Source organism: Emys orbicularis, chromosome 6, assembly GCF_028017835.1.
Source record: "Emys orbicularis isolate rEmyOrb1 chromosome 6, rEmyOrb1.hap1, whole genome shotgun sequence".
Taxonomy (NCBI): Eukaryota; Metazoa; Chordata; order Testudines; family Emydidae; genus Emys; species Emys orbicularis.
The window spans coordinates 86,461,909-86,486,858 of record NC_088688.1 but is presented as its reverse complement, the minus strand read 5'-3'; the positions used below and the strand labels follow the sequence as shown (position 1 = coordinate 86,486,858).

Genomic DNA, 24,950 nt, shown 5'->3' with positions numbered 1-24,950 from the left:
CTTGCCCTGTTAGTGTGGACTCACAAAGTCGAATTACTGTCCTTAGTGTGGATACACACGTTCGACTTTGTAATATCGGTTCCACAAATTCGATTTAAGTAAAATCGAACTACTACTACTACTACTAGTGTAGACATACCCCTAGAGTAGGCTATTATTTTTCTTTGAGATGAACAGGATTTGGACTTAACATGTGGAGTCTAATTTTTTGTAAGTTATAGAAAAAAAGAGCTGGCCATGTGTTTGAAGAAAGGACCCAGATAGAAAAAGTAACATGTCCTGTGCAATACCAGGAACCCAGATCTGCAGCTTCCCAAGAAAGCAATCATGCTAAAGGAGCAATCTCTTTAGCTCGAGTCAACTGAGTCTATTATAAATTATGCAGACTGCAGTGCACTCTCCATGCACTCAAACCAAAAGTTTATTTTCAAGCTTCTCACAGATAAGGCAATAAGCTGAAAGAGCCTAGTGTGGTTACCATTGGAATAGTGTCAGTAATGCCCTTTAGCATCAGAGTCCCCCCCCCCCCCACCCAGAATCACAATTTGTTTGAAAGCAATGCATTTCAAACCAATGTTAGATAAATAGCCTATATTGTTAATATGATAGCAAATGCAAAAATCTATGCTAATGCAATGTTAAGGTAGAACAGCTGCAGTCAAATGTTCAGGAAATGTGATTGCTAAGGTCCCTTCCTACAGCAGTATAAAATCAGCTATGTTGCACATTCTGTATATTTTATGGTAACCATTTTCAGACAGAAACCAAAATACAGAAAATACTATAATGATGCTATATACCTGCAGTGCACACTTAATATCCCAGAGGGACAGGGTTTCAGCTTGTGCAAATTAGTTTAGCTCCACCGACTTAAGAAGAGCAAAGCATTATTATGTGCAAAACGGAGGAGTTAAAATTACTGTTGATGCTTTAATTTTAGCTTCTTCTGACACATTTGGTGAAATTCACACTTTAATGAGTCACGCTTCTGTGCAGGCCTTGGTGCTGTGGAGATGCAAAGGGGCCTTGGCACACCTTATCTTCCAGGGAGGTAGGCCAGGGATCGGTAAGGATAGGCTGCTGGAGGATCTGTACATACACTACAAGGCGGCAGTGGATGAGGCTGGCTGATTGACCTTCACCCCTGCGCCGCTTCGAGCTTTCCTCTTACACTTGCAACTTCACTCCATACTCAAGCATATAGTACCTCCAAGGAGCACAGTTCCACAGTGCACCGATAATGTTTGAGTTCTCTGCAGGGCTGCCCATTGATATCCCTTTCTCAACCTGCCTTACAGACCTCACCAGTTCTGCTGTCTCTTGGTCAGTATGTGGCAACACCATAAGAGGGAGGATCTGAAAAGATTTGGGCCACAGTTTGTATCCCATTTTTCACCTGCACGGCCACCAACTCACATCTCTTCTGTGGTCTTTTCACTTCTCCCCTATGTTTGCCCAGCACAAGCCTTGTTGTTACACCTTGATTGGAGAGGACACGTCTATTTATGCTCTTTTGACTAAAACCTCAGATGGGGGATTAGGTGCCAGAACTTTCAGTACCAATCCTTGGAAGTTGAAGAACTTTACTCCCTTTCAGGGTTGCCTGCATGAAATTATCCAATGCAACTGTAGCATTCTTTAGAAGATTTATTTCAATACAGAAAATGGTAGTAAAACAAAAGAAAAGGTTTTCCACAATATACCTCATCTGATTGCTTTGCAAAGGCCAGTGAGATAGGCTCCCCTTAGCTTAGTTATCAGAGAGGCAGGAGTAGGGTGACCAGATGTCCCGATTTTATAGGGACAGTCCCGATATTTGGGGCTGCGTCTTATATAGGCGCCTATTATACCCCACCCCGTCCCGATTTTTCACACTTCCTGTCTGGTCACCCTAGGCAGGAGAGAGGGGAGCATTGCAGCTCTAGAAAGTAAGTCCCTTCTCTGATCTTTCCTTGCTCAGACTGACAGTCTCCCTCTGCTTTGTGCAGAGATCGCCCCTTGTCCTCCTGGAACCTAGTACAGCCCTTGGTGAAAGAGTTCATCATCCCAGATGGTTAAGCATCTGCATTCTACATCCTCCTGAACATGGTCTAGTACCAGGAAGGAGTTTTTAGTCATGTTAAATTGTTGACTTTCAAATACTTACCTATATGAGTCAAGTACAGCATTTCACAGATAATTATTCAGGCCTCCTAATCGTGCATATTGGATTTTCCTGTCTACACATTTCTCTAACATAGCTTCATTTGTTATGAAATATAACCCTGTCTCACACCCAGATACGCTGTCTCATCATTCCTATATCTTATCTTTCCCAGCCTTCTCCTCTTGGAACATAATGGAAGACGAGGTGACACAATATCACGCAGCAGTAGTAGTACATGTAAAACCTGGGCCTGAGTTTCAGAAGTGCTGAGCACCCAGTGCTTTCGCTGACTTCAGGGCAGAGTACCGGGTATCTGGCACTTCTGAAAATCAGACCCAAAACTTGTCTGTTGTCAGTGTGGAGATATTACATGATGTCTTCCACAATCTATTCAGTAAAAGGGAGCTTATGACAATTAATCATAACTCCAGGAAGTCAGAACATCTGTTATTAAGCTATTCTATCTTCTCATTGACTAAGTGGTTTCTTTCCTTGGTTAGCAGAATTTTTTTTCCCCCTTGGTTATTCACCCAACATTTCACTGCAGAATACTAACTCCCTTAATTATTCCCATCTTTGAGGATCAATTGCTTTGCCATTTAGTTGGCTCTCAGTATGATTTTTATTTATGTGCTGCATTTCATAAATTGAGATTATTATTTTAAGCAATCTGAAGTCCTAGATATACATATTATGTATACCAGTGTTGACTGCTGATAGCCTACTCATACTCATTTTATATTGATAAAGTATTATCCGGCATAATAGTTTGCTTTATTCTTAAAACAAGCCTTTATTCTCAAGGTGCCTGAATGCCTTATGCTGTTTACACACAGCGTTCATCCAGCAAACAAGGAAGCTACGATTAGCTATTTCTCCGCCGCCCCCCACTTCATTTAATTAAACCCAGGAGAGCTAAGGGGCTGATCCCAGCTCTTGCTCTATAGTTATGAAGGGTGGCTCTCTGGACCCAAATGCCTTGAGGCAGGAAAAGGAGGAGGGTGGGGCTTGTACCAGGTCCATGGTATGGGCGGGCTAAGAAAGAAGCAGGCCGAGGGAACCTGCCACTGCCCTGATCTTCCAGTCCCCACTCTATTATTTTTAAAGTACTGCATTTACTAACTTTCATTAATCTTAACAATCTTCTGAGGCAGGGAAGTATTACCTCTAGCCTCTATTACTACTATTCACCTATGAAGTAGTGAGGGGAAGTGACTTATCCAAGGCTCAAGAGTGAGTCTGTGGAAAAAAAGAAAGGATTGAAATTCAAATCTTCCTGATTCTAGTTCTATGCTCATTTATCTACAGCATCTTGCTTCCTAACATTTAACTTTTTATTTTCTTTTGCTTAAATGAGCAGCCATATTATATTACAGTTATTATGGCATACATGTTTACATCAAAATATACAAGACGGGCAATGTGATTTAGCTAATTTTGCCTTTGAAATCTCACGTTTTAGATTCCTTGACATTTCAGTATATTAATTTTGAGTTAACTTTGAGTTGTGTATTTTATTTACATTTTATTACTACTACCATTACCAACATCATTATTTATGTTGGAATGAAAAAGGGTTTCAGAGCGAAATTTCAGGGAGAGAAAATGCTTGGTACACAGGTAAAGGGAGGCTTCTCTATGCATGGAGGGCAGCATGAAAAAAAGACAGCTGACAGTGTGAAAAGAAACAGGCAAGCACTGAATCCTAACGTGAGAGTTGGAGGAAACCAGGATGAAATTGAAGGTGGGGGAGAAAGTTGCATATATGCTTAACGATGATGGTGAGACAATTGAATTTGATGCAGAAAGGGAACAAAAGCCACTAAAGGGATGCTGAGGCTGATCTAAAGATGAGCCTTGCATACAGTAATTCTACAGTACTTCTACATTCTTTCCTCCCACCTGAATTGCTCTGTGCTCTGCACAGCTGCAGCAGAGGTTCAAGTCCCTAGACCTGTTTATGATTTAGAACAATCCATTTACATTGTTAAGGGGAAAACAGTTCATTACTTAAATACTCAAGGTACTGGAAATCTCTTTTTGAACTGGTGCTTTCATGTATTTATCTAATTTTAATGGCTGAATTATTAATTTTTAAAATTAGCTACCTCACACACTGAATAATTTTGTACTCTCAGTGTGCTTAAATGATAACTCAGGATTATTTTTATATAAACATTTGGTAAAGCTATATTATCTCTCCTTTTTAGTGATTCACTTACTAATAATTTTATTTTACTGATTAACATTAATATATTAAAGATGCATCTCCCGTCAATTCCCAGTATTCAAATGTTGACACGTAGGTATTTGTCATGATACATTACAAAGATTTCTATCATGTATCTTCTCTCAGAAACATGCACATAACTTCTGTATTCTAAAGGGCTATTCTGTGCCTGTATCAGAGGACAAAATTTGACCCAAAATATTAAGTATATCCTTATAAGTGTTTTGGAGAAGAAATCAACGCTCTAATCGATTCATTATAGCACAAATAGTTGCATTTAGGTATTGTAGATATTTAAGAAAAAAATATATTGCCATGGTAGATTCCCTCCAGGGTTGACAGTGATCAGCTTTAAAATTCAACCCATTTTCCCAGTCTAGACAAGAAACATATGTCCACCAAGAAACACGGCCATCTCAGCTTTTGACCATTTACCACCTTGTCAGCCTACCTATCTCCCCAGATCTTAAATAGCATTTAATTTAAAAGGGTTACTATCCGTGAGTGAAGGAGTGGGAAGGATAAATTACATAGAGGTGATAAAAATTTTGCCAAAAAGAAAATTTCAAATTTGAAAAATTATTTTCTTTTTTATAAGAGACAAAGAAAGTTCAGTGAAAATGTCATTGTTGTTTGACCAGCTTAACTACCAGAGCTAGTAAATATGACAGAGTTGGAAGCTCAGGCCATCATGTTTGTTGTGAGCATATGGAGGTGGACTACTGAGGTAAGTAGCCAATCAGACTCGATGGATTTTATTGTTCACAGAGTGTACTGGTGAGAGGATGGAGAGTACATTTTGTTTCATTATGAACAATTTAAGTGGAGAGTGCTTCTGGTTAACTCGTTAATATCAATATCCTGGGCTAAGAAGCACTGAGGTGGTCCAGGATACAGTTATTACTGAGCTAATAGAAAGCACCTTCAAGTTGTCATTGAAATACTCAAGTTAGGGGGAGGGTGAAGGGAGAATGAAGAAAGGCTATCAACCAAGCAAGCTCCTTCATTTCCCTATTCTTCAATTTACCAGAACGTTGATATTATTTTAACAGAGTTGATCCTATCTAACAAACAATACAGGGTGCTATTATACTGAGCGATAGGCAAATGTTCTAAATGAGTCATCAACTGCAATGTGAATAGGAGTTAACTTTTAGCAATAACGCATGTCATTGGCTTGATGGGCTTTATATGCATTCTAAAGAATGTTTTATTAACAAGAGTTGTAATAATGTGTGCAACTGTATATGTAAATATGTGTTTAATATTCAGTAGCCATTGTTTCAAAGGCTATTATTTCTTAGTCTTCTGGATCAATCATGGTTGATGCAACATTTTCATTTCAAGAATAAATTACCTCATTTGATAAGTGTAGTTTGTTACTGTTAGTTTTCTACTTTTCCCATTTCTTGATTCCATGGTCTACTACATAAAGTATTGGAATTGGAAACTAAAGATTGACAAATACTATAATAATCATGCTTTATGTGCTCCCCAGATGCACCCCATTATATCTGCCTTACCTGAGGGTATGCTGAACTCTAGGAAGCTGCTAGGCTAATTGACCTTGAAAAAAGGGTATATACTTCAGAAAGTGACAATCATCAGCTAATCAGGACTGACCAATGCTGTACTGTCTCTCTGGGAAATAACATTCCCAGAAATCTATACTTTTTCAGAATAATGTAATTCACCAAGGCATGGTGTATCATCAGATGTGAAGATATGGGCCACATGAATTCATAATACATAACTGTTGATGCCTCTGAGCTTCCATAACCAATTTGAAAGGTAAAGCGGGATAAAAATGTTGATCTGCTAACATAAAGAACATAGACATAGATTATTCACTGAAATGTGAGATTGTTCACAATACAGCCAGAGTGTGTCCCCTCAGGTAAAACAATGGATAAAACAATTTGGTTTTCTTAAAAGGTCATCAAGGTGTTGTCAAATTGTCAATATTTCATTCCTGAATTCATAACTTTGACAACAGTGTGTTAACACTGTCAGCTGCCTCTCGGCAGTTTGTATGCATCACTCACTTCAAAAACACTTGACTCAATAAAAACAATGAGGAGTCCTTGTGGCACCTTAGAGACTAACAAATTTATTTGGGCATAAACTTTCATGGGCTAGAACCCACCTCATCAGATGCATGGAGTGGAAAATACAGTAGCAGGTATAAATACACAGCACATGAAAAGATGGGAGTTGCCTTACCAAGTGGGAGATCAGTCTAACGAGACAGTTCAATTAACAATAGGATACCAAGGGAGGAAAAATCACTTTTGTAGTGGTAATGAGAGTGGCCCATTTCAAACAGTTGACAAGAAGGTGTGAGTAACAGTAAAAGAATAAATGGACACAAATCTGACATCAGGAATTATAACATTCAAAAACCAGTAGGAGAACACGTCAATCTCCCTGGTCACTCAACAACAGACCTAAAAGTGGCAATTCTTCAACAATAAAAACTTCAAAAACAGACTCCAACGTGAAAGTGCAGAACTGGAATTAATTTGCAAACTGGACATCAAATACAGACTGGGAGTGGATGGGTCATTACAAAGTCTAATTTCCCCCATACTCGTTTCCCCCTACTGTTACTCACACCTTCTTGTCAACTGTTTGAAATGCATCTGAAGAAGAGAGGTTCTTACCCATGAAAGCTTATGCTCCCAATACTTCTGTTAGTCTTAAAGGTGCCACAGGACCCTCTGTTGCTTTTTACAGATTCAGACTAACACGGCTACCCCTCTGATGTTTGAAATGGGCCACTCATTACCACTACAAACGTGATTTTTCCTCCCTTGGTATCCTACTATTAATTGAATTGTCTTGTTAGACTGACCTCCCACTTGGTAAGGCAACTCCCATCTTTTCATGTGCTGTGTATTTATACTTGCTACTGTATTTTCCACTCCATGAATCTGATGAAGTGGGTTCTAGCCCACAAAAGCTTATGCCCAAATACATTTGTTAGTCTCTAAGGTGCCACAAGGACTCCTCATTGTTTTTGCTGATACAGACTAACATGGTTACCACTCTGAAACTAGACTCAATGTTTACGTTCTTTTTTGTTTTAAATCAGTAACCATTTCCATCTGTTGACACATATTCTCAGTTTCCTCTGGTTTTTAAACTACCATGTATGTCATTCTTGACCGAGTTAATTGATTGCATTCAGTAAATAATTCAGACTGTTACATTATATAAAATGCTAAATATGTATATAGTAATAGTCATGTGATGAATGACATTTACATGTCTCTGACAGTTTCTGCTGCACTTTTCCCACTAAGCTGTTTCTAACATTCCTAATGTCTGTGAAGCCTAAAAAAACTGTATTATTTAAAAACCATCAGCCTGCTAAAGAAATGTTTCCTTATTTCTCCCAAACTGTGGGATTCCTATACACATTATACATATTCCTTTAGCCCTGACCTAAGTCTCTAGAAGTAGGAAGTACAGATTGGTCTTTTCCCAGAACTCCTGTATACCACACCTTTGTGGAGTCAAAGGAAAATTTAATCTATTTGAGAAAAAATAGTCAAATGAAGACACCTGCGTCCCTCCACCTTGGAAGGAACCTTACAGAGAACAGAAGGAAGTGGTTGCAGAAATGTTCCTGAAAGCAAGCTGCATTGCAAAGAGACCAGGAAGTGTGAAATCCTTAATATTGCTACATGTGGCACTACCAGAGGCACTAGGCATAGGTGCTGGAACTAGGGGTGCTGCCGCACCCCCTGGCTTGACGTGGTTTCCATCATATACGGGGTTTACAGTTTGTTTCAATGGCTCTCAGCACCCCCACTATACAAATTGTTCTGGCACCTCTGGCAATGGGGAGTTGTAATATGATCTAGTGACAGTACGAAGGGGACTGCAAACTGCTAGACAAAGTCATTCAGAAATTTCAAGAATAATCACTTGGAAGAGGCACATTTTCTTTATAAGAAACTATCTGTCATATGAGACTATTGATTATTAATGTTACAGACTTGCAAAATAAAGCAGTCATGTGAATATAAACATATATGAAGTTATATATAAAGCTAATGTAAATATTAACAGATGGACTGATTAGAGTCAGAATTATTTGAGATATAAAATAACCACATAAAAACAAGTGAAATTAAGCAGAGACCACCTCAAAGAAACAAATGTTAATACAATGCTAAGTATAAGAGCCAAACACACAAAAGTTGTTTTTTTAAATGCAGCTAAGACTGAAACTTCAGTCTTAACTCTGCCCACTTATGCTTTTGTCTAAAATATACTCTCTCTTTATATCATTAGAATGTCTTTGTCAAATAATACAATGTATGATACAAATGGGAACTTTTTATAGAATTTTACACTTAGAAAGGTACATGGCATACTGACATTTGGCTTGTTTCTCAAGAAGATCTACAAAACAAGCCAGGGATTTTGATTCAATTTTTATGAAGTAATACATCTATTCTATAGTAATAATGTGCTGATTAAGCAGCAGTAATTGCCATTTAGTATTATTAGGTAATATCAATTTCCTGGGAGATGTTCCGAAAGAACAGTCATCCTAATCCAGCTTGTCACAATTAAGTGCATTGTAATATTTTACATTTAAATAGCACCTTTCATCCTGAATATCATATAGAAACAGCATCACTGAAGTAAAGTGGGCTCTGGGGTAGAGTATCAGCAGCCAATCAATATACAATAGGCTGTTCTACAATGAAGTGAGGAAACACTTTGTACATAGCCAATGGGACAAACCTGTCTTCCAAACCATCTCTTATATAAATATATCTTAACATAGAGCTTCCAAGATATTAGTTTTTATGATCTTGTCTGAAAAATCCACACAGTAAACTGCATGACACATAATACATCTATCTGGGGGATAAAGAATTGAGCCAGCTTTGTATAGATTTGAAACTCTGGGAATATATTCCAATCCTTCTGTTTAGTCTTCAGTCTAAGCCATCTTCACCAGTGGAGCCTAACATCACCGGTACTAGTCTGCATCACTGGTTACACTCACCGCTAGGGTGCCTTCTCCTGGCTGCTTGGGAGATTAGCTCCTTCTACATGCAATGCCCCTTTCTGTCGCTCATTTACATGCCCTGCTGCCTCTCTTTCTGTGATTCAGGGTGCTCTGTCTTCGGGGCTTGGCCCTTCAACCGGGTTGCCATAGCCCTCTCCTTCCAGGGAATCAAAGTCTCTCCATCCAAAATGGCAGTCTTCCCTTCACTGCCTAGGCTGTACCACTTCCCCAGTGGCTGCTAGGGGAACCTGGTCCTGCCCTTTACTCCGGGTTCTAGTCCAGGAATTATATGTCTGCTTATTCGCAGACCCTGTTGCTAGTTCCCTGGACTTCTTCCTACTACTTGGCTCAAACTTCTGGTTCCCCATCTCTGGGTTTACCAGCCCAAACTTCCTCCTCCCAGAGAGTAACTGCAGACTACTTAACTTCATAGCCCCAAATACACCTCCCTTCTCCCAAGTAGTGATTGTCGACTACTTCTCCAGCAGCACCTTTCTGCTTTCTACCAGCCCCATCTGTTCCTTCTCAGCTGGGCTCCATCAATCAGCCTTTCAATACCTGGCTCTCCCCCAAGTACAGACTATCAGGTTAATTAACCTCATTTAACTTGCTCTGCCATGTATGTGGTGGACACCCCATCACAGTCTGTGTATCCTTTCTTCTTCTTTACTTTTTATTTTTGTATTTGCATCACTTGCAGAAAAATATGCTTCTACCAAACATCGCTCCACGCCACCAACTTCACCCAAGCTTTCCCACTCTATACGCATATAAGAACGTCATCTCAACTATCCAGGCTTTGTGAAAGTCAATGAAGCCTGTATACAGCAGGATTCTTCTCTGTGCAGTGCTGTTCTCTCTTCCTCCAAGAAGCAAGCGGCTAATAAATTAATTGTTATTATTATTAAATAGCACTTTATATTTTCAAACACTGCTTCTTTAATTCTCAGAGCCCAGTGAGTAATAACTGTAATATTGTCTCCATGTTAAAGGTTGGAAAAAGCATAGTACATAGGGGATAACTGACTTGTTCAAAGTTAGATGGTCATTATACAAACCATTTTTAGAATCCATCTCCCCTCTACTAGTGTCATGTTTTTTTCACTAGATAAAAATGCCCTTCCACTCCGGACTTTGTTCATTCTTTGCTAATAAACAAGATTGCATCAAAGAAAATACCTGACTCCATCAATTTCTGCTTCCAACTAGAACATCTCCAGGACCCCAAACTTTGACTAGGTGCTTGAGTCAAAAAGAGGCAGCAGTCCCATACTACTACAGCTGATAAGATCTACTGGGAAGTGTGGAACTGTGATCTAAAACAGAATAATATAGCATATTACTACTCCAGGAGAGTCAAGTGACATGAAGCTTTTTCTTCTAACAATAAATAACTTTCAGAAAAGTGACTATTTTCTAGTCAAAACCATCCAACAAATAAAATAAACAAAAAAATAAATGTCCAGATTCAATACTATTGTAAATTATTTACAGCAAAAAAGTCTCCCTAGGGCAAAGGCAAAAATAAGATCTAAAATGAGGAACATTAATCATAAAGGATAATTGAGATGTTTGAGTCAAACTCAAAAACAGTTTCTATAATATTGTTGTGTGTTAGAAAATTTCTGCTCTTATTCAAGATCTGCTTTTAATAGCTGTTTGTCCATATTAATACTGTATTCTTCGAAACAGAAAACAGAGTTATTGATTGGATATAAGAAAAGAAAACAGACCTGCCAGTTGCTGTCACTATCACATGACACAAATACAAACAGAATTGGCATCAATGTATAAATAAATTAAAATTAAAACAAAAAGAAGGTAGGTTGATCATGAATGTTTTGGATTCTTGGCAGAAAAATAATTCAGATCAGCAGTAATACTGATCCTCAGAGACTTTTTTTTTTTTACTTTAAGTGAATATACCTCTCAGTCTGCAGCCTCTAAACCTGTCTGGAACACAGCCAACATATTCAATTAAAACATCGACATAACTTATCAGAGATTGAGATTTGAACCCCAGTGCTTCTGATCACTTAGAGTAACTGTGACAGGGAAGTATACATTGACTAAGATGGACCTATGAACTTCTAATTCCAGTAAAGCATTCACTTCTATAAATTGTGGCACAAAGTGTATTTTGAACATACACTATATTTTCTTTGTTATTTGAATCTGGCTTCCTTAGTTGTCTGACACATACAAGTTCTCATGCATGTGAATGATCAGAATCTGTACACTTACAGTAAATAAATATATATAATAATGTGTGTGTTTTGCATCTGTCCTTTTTTTTAAATCCATCTGTTACCACTCACCTAATCTGGGTTTTCAATTAAAACTAAATCACTGAATCTATATAAACAATATAATATTTTCATTTGAGTTAAGTTTTTAAAAAAAATATTACAAACCATATTACAGCTGGGGTAGGTTAAATTTGATGTATGCATTCATCTTTTCACCTCTGCTATTTTATACAAACTATCAATCTCTGTTAAGATATATTGTGACTGATAAATCAGACTTATTAGATGTCTGTTAAATGTTGTATAAAAATGTACATTACATCTTTTACACAAGTTTCCCCACCAACAAATCCTTCACTTCCATATTGCTGACGCTGGAGTTTCCCCTCCATCCTGCATCCCATCTCTGGCTTCCCAGACTTGAATTTCCCATCACCTCCCCTTCAAGCCCTCTCCCCTTCTTAGGTTCTCCTACATTTAGTATTCTCCATAGCACACTATCTCCCCCCCCCCCCCAAATAATCCTCTCTCCCCCCAAACTGCCTACAGCCACTGAGATATGGACAAGACAATACCCTATACCACACTGTCCACATGACTTTAACCATTTCCTTCTGGTCATGGGCAGGATGGGGCTATGCTCTAGGCAATATCTATAAGGTTAGAGTCCTACTACAGTGAGGTCCCTGGAGTGGACTGTGCATAAAATTGTCAAGAGTGCTCAAGTTATTTAAGTCACATTAAAGTCAATGGGGCTTGTGTGCCTAAATCTCTTAGGTACCTTAGTAAATTTTACCCCATAACCAAAGAGATGTGGCCTATATCACCTTACCTCCTCCTACCACCCAGCACTGTTTCTCTCCCAATTAGGGAAATGAATCAGCTGCTCAAGGAGCTAAAGAGTAGACACCTGAAATCAGGAGTTTCTTGGCCAACCAAGGAGATTTAATAGGTATAAATATGCATCAAGTTATTTTCCTCTGGAACAAAGTGAATGCTACAAAAAGCTTATATTTGTCCAGGTTTTAAAAACAATTTGAGTTTTGTCATGTCTACTTTTTTTGTTTCCTTTCCACGAACATTTTTACGAACAAGGTTACTAGCTGAAATATTCACCAAAGTATTCAAGATTGTCACAGGGTGCTCTACTCACCTCTAGGGGCGCCTCCTTTTTGCCATGTCCGGTCAGTTCTGACACCCCCTTCTGCTGCTCACTGCATGCCCTGCCATCTCTCTCTTGCTCCCTGTGACTCAGGGTATTCTTTCTTCATGTCTTGGCCTTCCGGACAGGTCATTTTAGTCTTCCCCTTCCAGGGTATCAAAGTCTTTCTCTACTAACAGTCTCAGGCAGCCTTCTCATGCCCTGCCCTAATTGTACCACTTCCCCAGTGTCTAGTAGGGGAACCCAGGCCTGCCCACTATTCTGGATTCCAGTCCAGGGACCCTATAGCTGTGTGTAAGCGTGCAGGACTCACCCCTGTGGCACCTCCTGCTGGTCTCTGTTGAGAATTAGCTCTCCAGCCATCAGAGCGCCCTCTGCAGGCCGGTGATCCGCCTTACCGCTGGCACCGTGTCCCTCCCAGGACCCCGGTACCCCTTTCTCTGGATGCTGCCAATCTGGCAGTAACCCCCAGTCTCAGGGTCTCCCCTCCCAGGGGAACCCCCAGCCCCTATCCCCACCTCGCCATTAGTCTTGGCTACTTCCAGTCACCACTTAGCCCCCGCTCACTGGGGCAGACTGCAGTGTATCAGCCACTCATCACAGGCAAGGGGGGTTTGGACCTGCTGCCTCTACCTTGCTTACCCATGGGTTTCCTCCTGCAACCCAAGTGCCCCATTGGCCTTATCCTAGGCCTGCAGCCTGGGGCTTTCCTAGGCCAGAGCTCCCCGGCTCCCTTGACCCTTCCCCAGCCCTGCTCTACTCTAGGCACTTGGTTAAGCTCCCTGCAGCCAGGCCCTTCTCTCTCTGAATGCAGAGAGAGACTATCTGCTTGAGCTCCTTGCTCAAGCCTTTATAGGGCCAGCTGGGCCCTCATTGAGGCATGGCCCCAGCTGAGCCTACTTCCCAATCAGCCTGGGCTGTTCTCCCAGCCCTCCAGCCCTCTCCCAGGGCTGGTTTTAACCCTGTCAGGGCTGGAGCGGGTAGCCACCCTGCTACACTGGGCAATTGTGGTCTGTATTCCCTCACACCTTGTTGCTCTTTCCCTGGCCTCCTTCCTCCAGCTTCTTGCTTCCCCTGCCTCTCTGGGTGTGGGAACTAAAACTCCCTCCTCCGAGGGAGTGACTATAGACTACTTCCCTGCAGCCCCTTTCTGTTGCCAGCTTCCTGGTTTTATCCCAGTCCTGCCTGTTCCTTCTCAGCTTGGTCCTGACATCATTCAGGGGATTACTTAGGCCATCTTATTCCCCTCAGAATAAGGCCTACTGGGTAATTGGCCCCTTCACAGCATCATTAACCCCTTCCAGGCTGGTGTGGGGTGAACACCCCATCACAAAGACATTATTGCAGAACATTTGTGTATAGTGAATTTCAAACTTGCTATTGCGAGCATTAACACTAATCTAATCAGGGAACAGAAATATACCATTGTGATCTATACAGCCAATCAAAACAACTCAGATACTGAACACCTGCAACAAACTGTTTATGAATGGAGAGCTAGAAGTATTTGCAAAAAGTATTATCCTGCAAATACTTTTAAACAGATGGATTCACTTGCATAAATCACAGTCTGCTCACGGACAATTCACAAATAGAAAAAGATGCAAAAATTCATTGAATAAATTATTTGTAATGAATTATTCACCTGGCTCTGCTCTCCTCGTCATTCCAAGTGAAAAAACAGACTAAGCATATGTTACAGCTATCTGAGTACAGCACAAACTTCATTAGCCAACACTTCTCCACTGGCAGGTGTTGGTCATTTGTATCTCAGATGGGATTTTATATTCTAGCTTGGTCCCAACTTGGAGAGTTTTAAACAGATAAATTAATTTTTTGGAGATATCCTATCTCCTAGATATGGAAGGGACCTTGAAAGGTCATTGAGTCCAGCCCCCTGCCTTCACTAGCAGGACCAAGTACTGATTTTGCCCCAGATCCCTAAGTGGCCCCCTCAAGGATTGAACTCACAACCCTGGGTTTAGCAAGCCAATGCTCAAACCACTGAGCTATCCCTCCCCCCATAAAGGTTTTCTTTCAGTTTCCATCAGCCATCTACATCCTTTAAGAGACCACTTTTTTCAATCTCCTGTGTGGCCACATAATACATGTTTCAGGTTACATTAAAGCATCTAGGGCCTGATCCTGCTGTCGCTTAATACAGTTTTAAAAGTCCCACTGACTGGAGCAGGAACGGGAGCATTTCTAATCTATTTACGTAGCTTTAGGCTTTACACTGCCACTCAGCACCACAGTATCTGACCCCTTTCCACATAATATCAGTATCAGTAACAAAGTCTCTAGTGGACTTAATGGAGTCTCTGGATCTACTTTTTCAATTACAAACTACTTAGTTTGTTCTTTTTCTTTTGTTGGTTGGTTGAATTGTCTCTTTGCTACAGGGTGTTTGTTTTTTGCAGGGGGGAAGAGTAGTGTTGAATAGATGATGGTGTCAGTGTTGCGACTGCTATTCTTGCTATGGAAAACAGGCATAGTCAAAGAAGAGCTAAAAGCATGAGCTCATTAAAAGCAAAACAATCAATTGTCAACACATAGTAGATCTGTGACAAAGGGCATCTATTTAGGATTTTTTGTTGTAGTTATTTGTTAAAAACACATATTCTGTGCAAAAGGTTATAGGGATTTTTTGTTTTGTTTTTATTTAAGATAGCAATGTCCTTGCTATGATAAACACTAGTTCAGGCTATATTGAGCTTAGCAATTTATATGCTAAATTAGAACATATTAAGTACATTTTCTTGCCTTTCATGCTGGGTTTTATTAAACATTAAAAATGCAGATGTTTTAAACCATAAGGGTTCATTCTGTAGCATTTTAAACATACTTTCTAAACTTACTGAAAGATAAATTACAAAGATTACTGCTAAGACAGGTACATTTTATACGTTATGCATGAGACATACAAACTGATAGAGCCTGAATATGTTTTCTTCTTGAGAATGCTATGGAGACACTGAGGTTGGTTGCAGTTTAGTTATTATGCATAAATGAATTATACAAAGTTAATTTGAATCAGACTGTTTCTGGTGTCTTGAAAAACAAGTCAAAATATCACCCAAACACCTGATATGCAAGCCATTGCAAATGTAGATACTTCAAAAAAGAGATCTATTAAAAATTCACAATGGCAGGCTGTCCTGCTGAGCCACATGAAGGGGAACTCCCCCTTTGCAAAAGGTAGGAATGGGAAAGTTGCCATTTCTGAAGACTCTCCACTCTGTGTACTGGACCCACGAAGGCTGGAAATCTGTGCATAAGGTGACCCAAGGGTGGCTGGGACTGGAGAAATATCTATGCCACATACATAGTCCCCACCACCAGACTGACAGGAAATCTATTGAAAAGTTATTCCAACTGGAGGCTGGCAGTGGAGGCCATGGAACTCCCCTCCCCTCACCTTGGGGAGGTCCCTGGAATTAGACTTCAAGGAGGCTGGAGTGAGGATCAGAAGTCAGGGCAGTGATACTTCCAGTTATAACATGAGCCAGGAAAAAGAATAAAGGAAAACAGCACGTGGAAAACAGGCCCCCGAATTTATCAGAAAAAATATTTTTACATTATTTTAAGAGGCATTTTCAAACTGTGTCTTCCACTGCATTTTCAAGACAGAGCTTGCTATTTGTGATTTCTCTATGTGTAAAAATCTGAATGCTGAACCCTGGTAATTTCTGATGTCACTTCTCTGCTTTAGGCTTATATTTGAGAAGATAGTTTAATAAATATTAATGGCACCTAGATCAAAGCTTTGTAATGGATAAAGTGTCATGTCCTTGAAAAACAATGAATTTTGGAATTGTGGACATTTCTCACATCGTATATCAGAAAAGGAAACAGGCTAGCTGTAATTGGAAAATAATTGCAATTTTTCCCCCTCCAAATCGACTGCATGGCATAGTGATGCATCCTTCAGTGGGCCATGTCACTTGTGTACTATGCCTTTCTCCCCCGCATCTGTTGCAGTTGTTTGGAAAAATAAGATAGAAAAGATGTTTATCTTTCTAGGGCACAAAGCTAGAACTTAAATGTGCATGTACTCAGATTTGCAACACAGATCACTATACAGAGAAAATGGGCCCCATTGTGTCTGTAATTATATCCTAAAAAATAGGAAGATGCAAGCAGGTTGAAGAGTGTTTTGAAAGACATATAGTTTCCACTGTTCAAATGCATTAACTGTGTAAAGTAATATAAAGGAACATCTAAAATTAAATTGAACAGAATTAATCTCTTCCAAAGATTAAATGAACTCTTTATAAAAGGTAAAAGTCTTATCAAAATATGTATTTTATTATTAATAAGAGCTGCTTCATTAGAGAATTGCAGGCTAATTAGAATTGTACCAAGTTTCAAAAAAAGATGTTAAGATTGATCCTAGGCATTACAGAGATAGGCAAGTCTTATTTCGGTACCAAGAAAAATAGTTGAGAAAATAAAGTACAACAGAGAAAATCTGCCCATGTTGTGCAAAGGGAAATTGTGACTGACATATCAGAATGCCTTGAAAGAGTTAATAAAACATAAGAGAACAGAACTGTTAGCTATACTCTCTAGTCTTTCCAAAAAGCTTTTATTACAGAATCTTTAAGAGTAAACAGAATGCAAAAATGACAGGTAAAGTCTTTTCATGGACCAAGAGATAGCAAGTAGGGAATATGTTTAAGTAGTCAGCTGACAGAGTAGGAAGAGATCAAGGGCCAGACTGTCCCCAGCCCTGTATGGGTGGACAAAGGGGACACATACCCACAAGCAAGTCAGCAGTAGCGCTGAGAGCACAATCCTAGTTCTTGTGCTCAACAACCATAACTCCAGATGCTTAGCTCGTCAGCGGTGATAGTCTGCTAAAAATGGATGGAGATGGGGGGAGGAGTCCCTTGGCAGATGAGGCCCTTCGCTGGAGAAGACAATGCTGCACCCTTTCAAAGGGTGTTCCCAAGGCCATATGCCCTTTGCTCTCCCCTGCAAGTATTGTGCATGTCTAAGGCACAACAGCTCTGGGACTTGTCACCAGGATGCAGAGTCTCCACCCCAGCCCCAATATCAGTTGCTTTACAGTTCAATTTAGACTCAATAGTGGCTATTTGATATTAATAAATAACACTTAAAAGGAACCAAATAGTGAGACATTAAATCCTACTGAAGGAATAAACATATTTGTTATTCAAGATTAGAAAGAATTTTCACAAATCCCAGAAAGACTCAACAAACATAGGACAATTGGGCAACTTGATGGGAGCTGGAATGAAATACAATGCAGGGTAATACATATTAAAAGGGACAATGTACTGCAAACTGTTTGCACACACTGATGAGTTCTGATTTACTTATAAACTCTCACGGGAGGGGTGTGTGGGAAACAAAGCAAAAACTCTAGGAATCACCATGAAAATCCCAATGAAGCTGTTTGCCCAATGCACGGTGGTAGTCCAAAACGAAATAAGGAATCACACAACCTGTTCTCCTTTCTCAGATGAGAAGTTCCAATGATTTTAGAAGGGGATCAATTGTTTTCAGAGAACAGAAAATAATACAGAAAATATAATGAAATTATAAATTGATGTGATGAGCTTAACTTGAATCCTGCATTTAAAGTTGGTCCCTTCATCTGAGAAAAGTCATAATAGAACTCTAAAAGGTCAAGAGAAGAACTACACAATAATTCGAGGCATAAGAGCTTCCATATAAAGACCAGAATTATGTTACTTAGTTTGGAGAAGAGAAAAGTAAAAGTTCGTCTAGAAATAAAGCATATAAAGAAAGAAGGGTATTGAAAAAAAAAAAGTGTTCCTGAGTTCTGAATCACTACTCCCTCAAACCCTGCCTCCAACCAGCACATTACAATCAGTAGAGTGTCCCTTGTGACTAAGTTTGAGGAATGGGAATTGATGTCTTCCTTCTCCACCACAGCAACAATTAACAACTGCACTTAACAACCATGGAAAAGAGTTTGATGTTTCAGTTATAATGATCACCAGTAAAATAGTTACCATCACTGACATTTAAAGTAGCCCTGTCAGGTTTCAGAATCAACACCTCATTGTAGTGTCCAGGCAGTTTACACCTCTCAGATTTATTGTTCCAGTCTGTCCACAGACTCCAGAAGACAATACTGTAGCACTTTGTGCTCATTTACCATTAAATTCCCCCCCCCCTTGTGAACATAGAGACTAGAATATATATTTGTTTTCTTTTTATGAAAACACATGCTGGGGCCCAAGTATGTAGCAAATTCAAAAAAGATAATTATGCAGCAACTTATGCCACTGCATAATCACATTATACCATACACAAGGCCTTGGCAATAATAGAATGAATAGAGCACTTAAAATCAAAAGTCAACAAAAAATAAAATGTATAAAATGAAATACATTTTAACACAATGTTTAATTAACCCTTGACACTCCCTGTAGTAAGAAATTATTGAAATGAAAAGCTTAGGAAATTGAAAAATGAATCAAACGTGTACATGTATAAGAAGAGGATAGGCGTTACACTAGGCAGGATACAATTGCAGTACAAGGAGTATCAATATTCTTGCTTCATTGCACAAATTGATAGCCACTGAGGATCAAGAAAAGTTCCCCCCTTTGTCAAATATTACAAAAATGCATGCGTAACATCGACTCTAGAATCACCTCTCAGGTGCTGAGCATCCTCCACTATCATTGAAGTTGGTGGGAGTGGAGGGGCTGAGCACCTTTTAGGATGGTTTTCTAGGGGGTTAGGGCTCAAAACATCAGAAACAGGATTCAATCGATATTACCACCAAAAGTTCTTGTGCTTGCACTTTTTTTTAGAAAGCCATGGTTTCCATTTGTTTTTGTTTTTTTTTAAATCTTAGACCATATGAAATAAGAAATAAGAACAGTAAAATATTTTAACTACTTTAATACAATAAAAGTGACAGTGAAGAAAAAACACCACTCCACTGTACATAGCAAAACAAAAAGGATTGTGCATTACCTTTTCATTCCTCAGATCACACCCTCTAGACTTTTTAATGGAATAATGTGAATTTAAACAAAAATTATCTTGTAGAAAGTAAAATTAAGAGTTATCTTTAGCTACACCTCTACCCCGATATAACGTGACCCGATATAACACGAATTCTGATATAACACGGTAAAGCAGTGCTCCGGGGGGGTGGGGCTGCGCACTCCGGCAGATCAAAGCATCGATATAACGCGGTTTCACCTATAACGCGGTAAGATTTTTTGGCTCCCGAGGACAGCGTTATATCGAGGTAGAGATGTATTTATTTGGATAGTCCTTTCAAAGTAATTCTTTACATTCCATTGCTCTATATCTATTGAACATGCTCCAACTTATCCACTGAAACTCAGTGCCTATCATTAAAGAAACATACCCAAATGATTTCTTCTTGATGATATTGTTTCCAGTTCCTTCCACTGTCACTGAACATCAGGAGGTAGCTTGTTACCCAGTCCGAACTCCCATATCCACCTTGGGTAGCAACCGCAGTGATCTCAGTTCTCTCACCAAGATCAATCTGGAGCCACTGATATTTGTTGGACACAAGAGGAGACCAACCACCAGCTCCTTTGAGAGTAAAGGGAGAAAAAAAAGAAAAAAAAGAATAGAATAAAAGTTGTAGAAAGATACAAATTATTAATTCATAATAGGAGTAAATATCAAACCAATGTATAAAAAGACTAATTAAATTCACACTACAGATGAGTTAGAAATGATATATTCACTATTACCTGTGAGTGCCATTAAAAAAAAAATGCCTGAAACAGTTTGAATGGAGGAATCTGAGCAAAAAATACTAAGATACGTTGTGATTTTGCTTTACTGCCTTTTTCCCCCCTGTCATCCTGTATCCCTCTTTTGCAATGGACTTTTCAGTGTACAGTATATGTTTGTTAATTATAATAATGCTCTTCACTTAGACAATGTCTTCATGCCGAGGTCTCAAATTTTTTTTACAAACCATAATTTACAAACCATAAATACAAACCATAATAATGTTCCCATAAAGTAAATATTTATGTCTATTTTTATGTTGGGTAAACTGAGGTAAGTGTATGGAGGGAGTTTATATGATTTTCCAAAACCACCAGTAAGTCAGTAGCTGATTCAGGAATACAAACTAAGGTCCTGATCCTGCAAACACTTATGCACATGCTTAATCAGTAAGGCTACTGACAGGAGAAAAGTTAAGTATATCCATAATTGTTGCAGGATCAGGGCCTACATCCTGTACTCTATCAAGAAACTAGTATACTTTGGGCACTATATAAATAGTAGTAGTCATTCCTAAACAGAACATTTGATTTGAAAAAGAGTTAAGTTTATGTTGGCTTTTTTTTTTACTTTGAACTTTGGGGTACAGATGTGGGGACCCGTATGAAAGACCCCCAAAGCTCATATTTTACCAGCTTAGGTTAAAACTTTTTTAAGGCACAAATTTTTTGTTCGTTTGTTTTTGGACGGTATTGCTGCCACCACCAAGTGATTTAAACAAACATTTAGGGAGAGGCCACTTGGAGTCCTATTCCCCCCCCCAATATTCCCCCAAGTCCCTTTACCCCCTTGGGTGGGGGGTGTTTGAGAATAACATACCAACCATTAGGTTAGCAAAGTGAGCACAGACCAAATTTTTGTTTTTTAGGACACTGAAAATCAATCAGGTTCTTAAAAGAAGAATTTTATTTAAAAAAAGTAAAAGAATTACACCTGCAAAATTAGGATGGAAGATAACTTTACAGGATAAATAAAAAGATTTAAAACCCAGAGGATTTTTTTTTATTTTGCTTTTTAGTTACAAAACAGGAATAAAATTACCTTTTAGCATAGGGAAAATTTGCAAGCTAAAACAAAAGATAATTTAACACTTTTTTTTTTGCTATTACTTACAATTTTTGTAATTTTAGATGCTTATTTTAGGTAGGGTTTTAGGAGAGGTTTTTTTTTCTGCCCTGGTCCCTCTTTGTTTGAGAGAGAACAACAAAGAGAGCCCAAACAAAAACCTCCCCCCACAGATTTGAAAGGGTTTTTGTTTTTGTTTTATTGGGTTTTTTTTTCTTTTGGTTAGGTGCCAACCAGGTTATTTGAGTTTTTTAACCCCTTACAGGTAAAGAAGGGATTTTATGCTACCCTTAGCTCTATGTTTATGACAGTCCCCCAAATTGCTGGAAAGTCTGTTTTACACTGGCTGTGATTTTTTTTGGGGGGGGGAAGTTTTAGGAGAAAACAGAATTAATAAGACACATGCACCTTTAGATATACTACTGATTATATAAAAACTAACAATATTTTTTACATTTTAAGGATGATTTTAACCAGTTGATTTTGGGAAATTTTTATGGGAGAGTGCATTAGCGACTTTGTTAGAAGCTTTTGAAATGTGTTGTATTTTAACATTAACATTTTGGAAAACTAAACTTTACCGAAGAAGTTTTTTGTTATTTTGTTTTGATGGTATGAAGCCACTTTAGCGCAGCATGGTTGATTTGCAGGTGGAAACGCTGTTTTTAAATATATGGGCGTAGCTTCTTTAGAGAGTACACAATTGTGTAACTTTTTTTTTTTTGTGATTGACCCGTGACTTTTTTAAAAAAAATATTTTTGCTGAGAAACACGACAGGGTGGAATTTTTGATCCCATTTATTTTATTTTATTTTATTTTGCATTAAAACTGCTTCCACACCACGCTCGGATGCATTTGTGGCTACTAGAAAAGGTTTGTTAAAGTTTGGGGCCCTTAGCACAGGGTTAGACATGAGTGTTGCTTTAAGATGGTTAAAGGCCTTTTGACACTTTTTAGTTTACTGAGATGCATTTGGCTGGTTTTTTTGGTTAGGTTTGTTAGTGGGGTGGCAATTTGGCTGTAGTGCAATACAAATTGCCTGTAATATTTGGCCAAGCCTAAGAAGGATTGGACCTGTTTTTTTGACTTTGGGACAGGCCACTTTTGGATAACATTTACTTTGGCCTGTAGGAGGTTGATAGTTTTTTGACCCACCTGGTGTTTAAGGTAAGTTACTTTGTTTAGGCCTATTTGACACTTTTTAGCCTTAACAGTTAGTTTTGCCTTTCTTATGCACTCGAAGACTTTTTGTAGATGCTTTAGGTGTTTTGCCCATCAATTAGAAAGGATGGACACATTATTAAGGTAAGCAACTGGAGATTTTTTAAATTTCGCTAGGAGACTATTTACAAGTTTTTGGAAGGTGGCGGGTGCATTTTGCAGCCCGAAAGGAAGCACATTAAATTTATACAGCCCTACATGGGTGATGAAGGCTGATCTTTTTTTGGCAGATTTATTTAGTGGTACTTGCCCATACCCCTTGGTTAAGTTTAAGGTAGAGATGAACTGAGCACGTTCCAGTTTTTTTAATAGCTTATTTGTGCCTGGCATTGGATAGTTGTCTGGGCGAGTTACAGCATTTAGCTTACGGTAGTTCATGCAAAAGCGTATTTTCCCATCTGGTTTGGGAACTAGAACCACTGGAGATGCCCATGCACTTTTAGAGGGGCAGATTACCCCCATTTGTAGCATGTCCTGGATCTCCCATTTTATAGCAGTTTTGGCTTGAGGAGCCACCCAGTAAGGTTGGGCTTTAATTGGACGAGCATTACCTGTGTTAATGGAGTGGTATGCCCATTTGGTTCATTCTGGGGTGGCTGAGAACATTGGCGTGAAGCTAGTGCACAGCTTCTTGATCTGTTGTTGCTGCATACGTTTGAGAGTTATTGAGAGGTTTACCTTTTTCATGCCACTGTTACTTTTTTTTTTTTTTTTGTAGTAGACACCTTAAGGCCACTTAGTGTTATTTTCTCCCTGGGCTGTAAACTGACAAACTTTTAATTTTTTGGAATAAAAGGGCTTTAGAGAATTAAAATGGTACACTTTAGGCTTTAGGTTTGAGGTGGGGGATGCTATGAGATAGTTAACAGCTCCCAGGCGCTCTTGGACTGTAAATGGCCTGTTTTATTACACTTTTATTTTATGGGCCTGGAGCACCTTCAAGACCATGACCTGGTTCCCTACTTTGAAGGAACGCTTTTTGGCATGTTTATTATACCAGGCCTTTTGCTCTTTTTGAGCATCTTTTGGATTTTCTTTAGCTAGGGCTAAAGAGTTTTGGAGGGTGTTTTGCAGGTTGTTTACAAAGTTTAGAATGTTAGTTCCTGGAGAAGGCGTAAACCCCTCCCATTGCTGCTTCACCAACAGTAATGGCCCCTTAACCTCACGGCCATACACAAGTTTAAATGGTGAAAACCCTAAACTGGGATGTGGTACAGTCCTGTAGGCAAAGAGCAACTGCTGCAACATTAGGTCCCAATTATTGGAGTGCTTATTTACTAATTTACATATCATGGCCCCCAAAGTTTCATTAAACGTTTTTTACCAGGCCATTTGTTTGATGGTGTTAAGGGGTGGCAACCAAGTGGTTTACCCCATGAGCTTCCCAAAGGCTTTTTTTGGTCCCTGCCAGGAAATTAGTTCCCAAATCCGTAACAATGTCGGAGGGTTAACCTACCCTGGAAAAATGTTTGTTAATGCCTGACACACACTTTTAGCCCTGGTGTTGCTTAGAGCTACTGCTTTCGGCCATCGGGTGGCAAAATTTATGTAAGTCAGTATGTATTGCTTTCCTTTGGGTGTCTTTTTTGGAAAAGGACTCAGAATATTTACAGCTACTTGCTGAAATGGAACCTTAATTATGGAGAGTGACTGAAGAGGGGCTTTGACCTGGTCTTGGTGTTTTTTCACTCTTTAGCACACCTTACAAGACCAGACATAAGTAGAAATGTTCTTGCCCATTCCTTCCCAGTGGAAGGATTTTTCCAAAGGGTTTTTAATCCTGTTTACCCCAGCATTGTCACTAGGATTACTGTGGGCTAAGCTTAAGAGCTTTACCCGGTACTTAGTTGGAACTACCAACTGTCTTTGAGGATGCCAGTTTTCCTGATGCCCACCAGAAAGAGTTTTTTTGTATAAAAGTCCTCTTTTTACAATAAACCGGGATTGAGTAGAAATGCTGAGAGGCGGTGGGTTGCTCCGTGCTGCTGTCCAAGCTCCCTGAAGGCTTTCATCTGCTTCCCGCTTAGCCTGGAACTGTTTCCTTGATGCTGGAGACATC

The 24,950-nt window shown here is 39.2% G+C and overlaps 1 protein-coding gene across 1 annotated transcript in view; it reads right to left on the bottom strand.

The window, feature by feature from the left end:
• The window catches only part of CNTNAP4 (contactin associated protein family member 4), a 342,427-nt gene that overhangs the window by 215,413 nt on the left and 102,064 nt on the right, over positions 1-24,950 (bottom strand). The window contains exon 3 of the mRNA XM_065405994.1: positions 20,204-20,397. Coding sequence (XP_065262066.1) covers positions 20,204-20,397 — 194 coding nt within the window. The remainder of the gene's footprint in view (positions 1-20,203; positions 20,398-24,950) is intronic.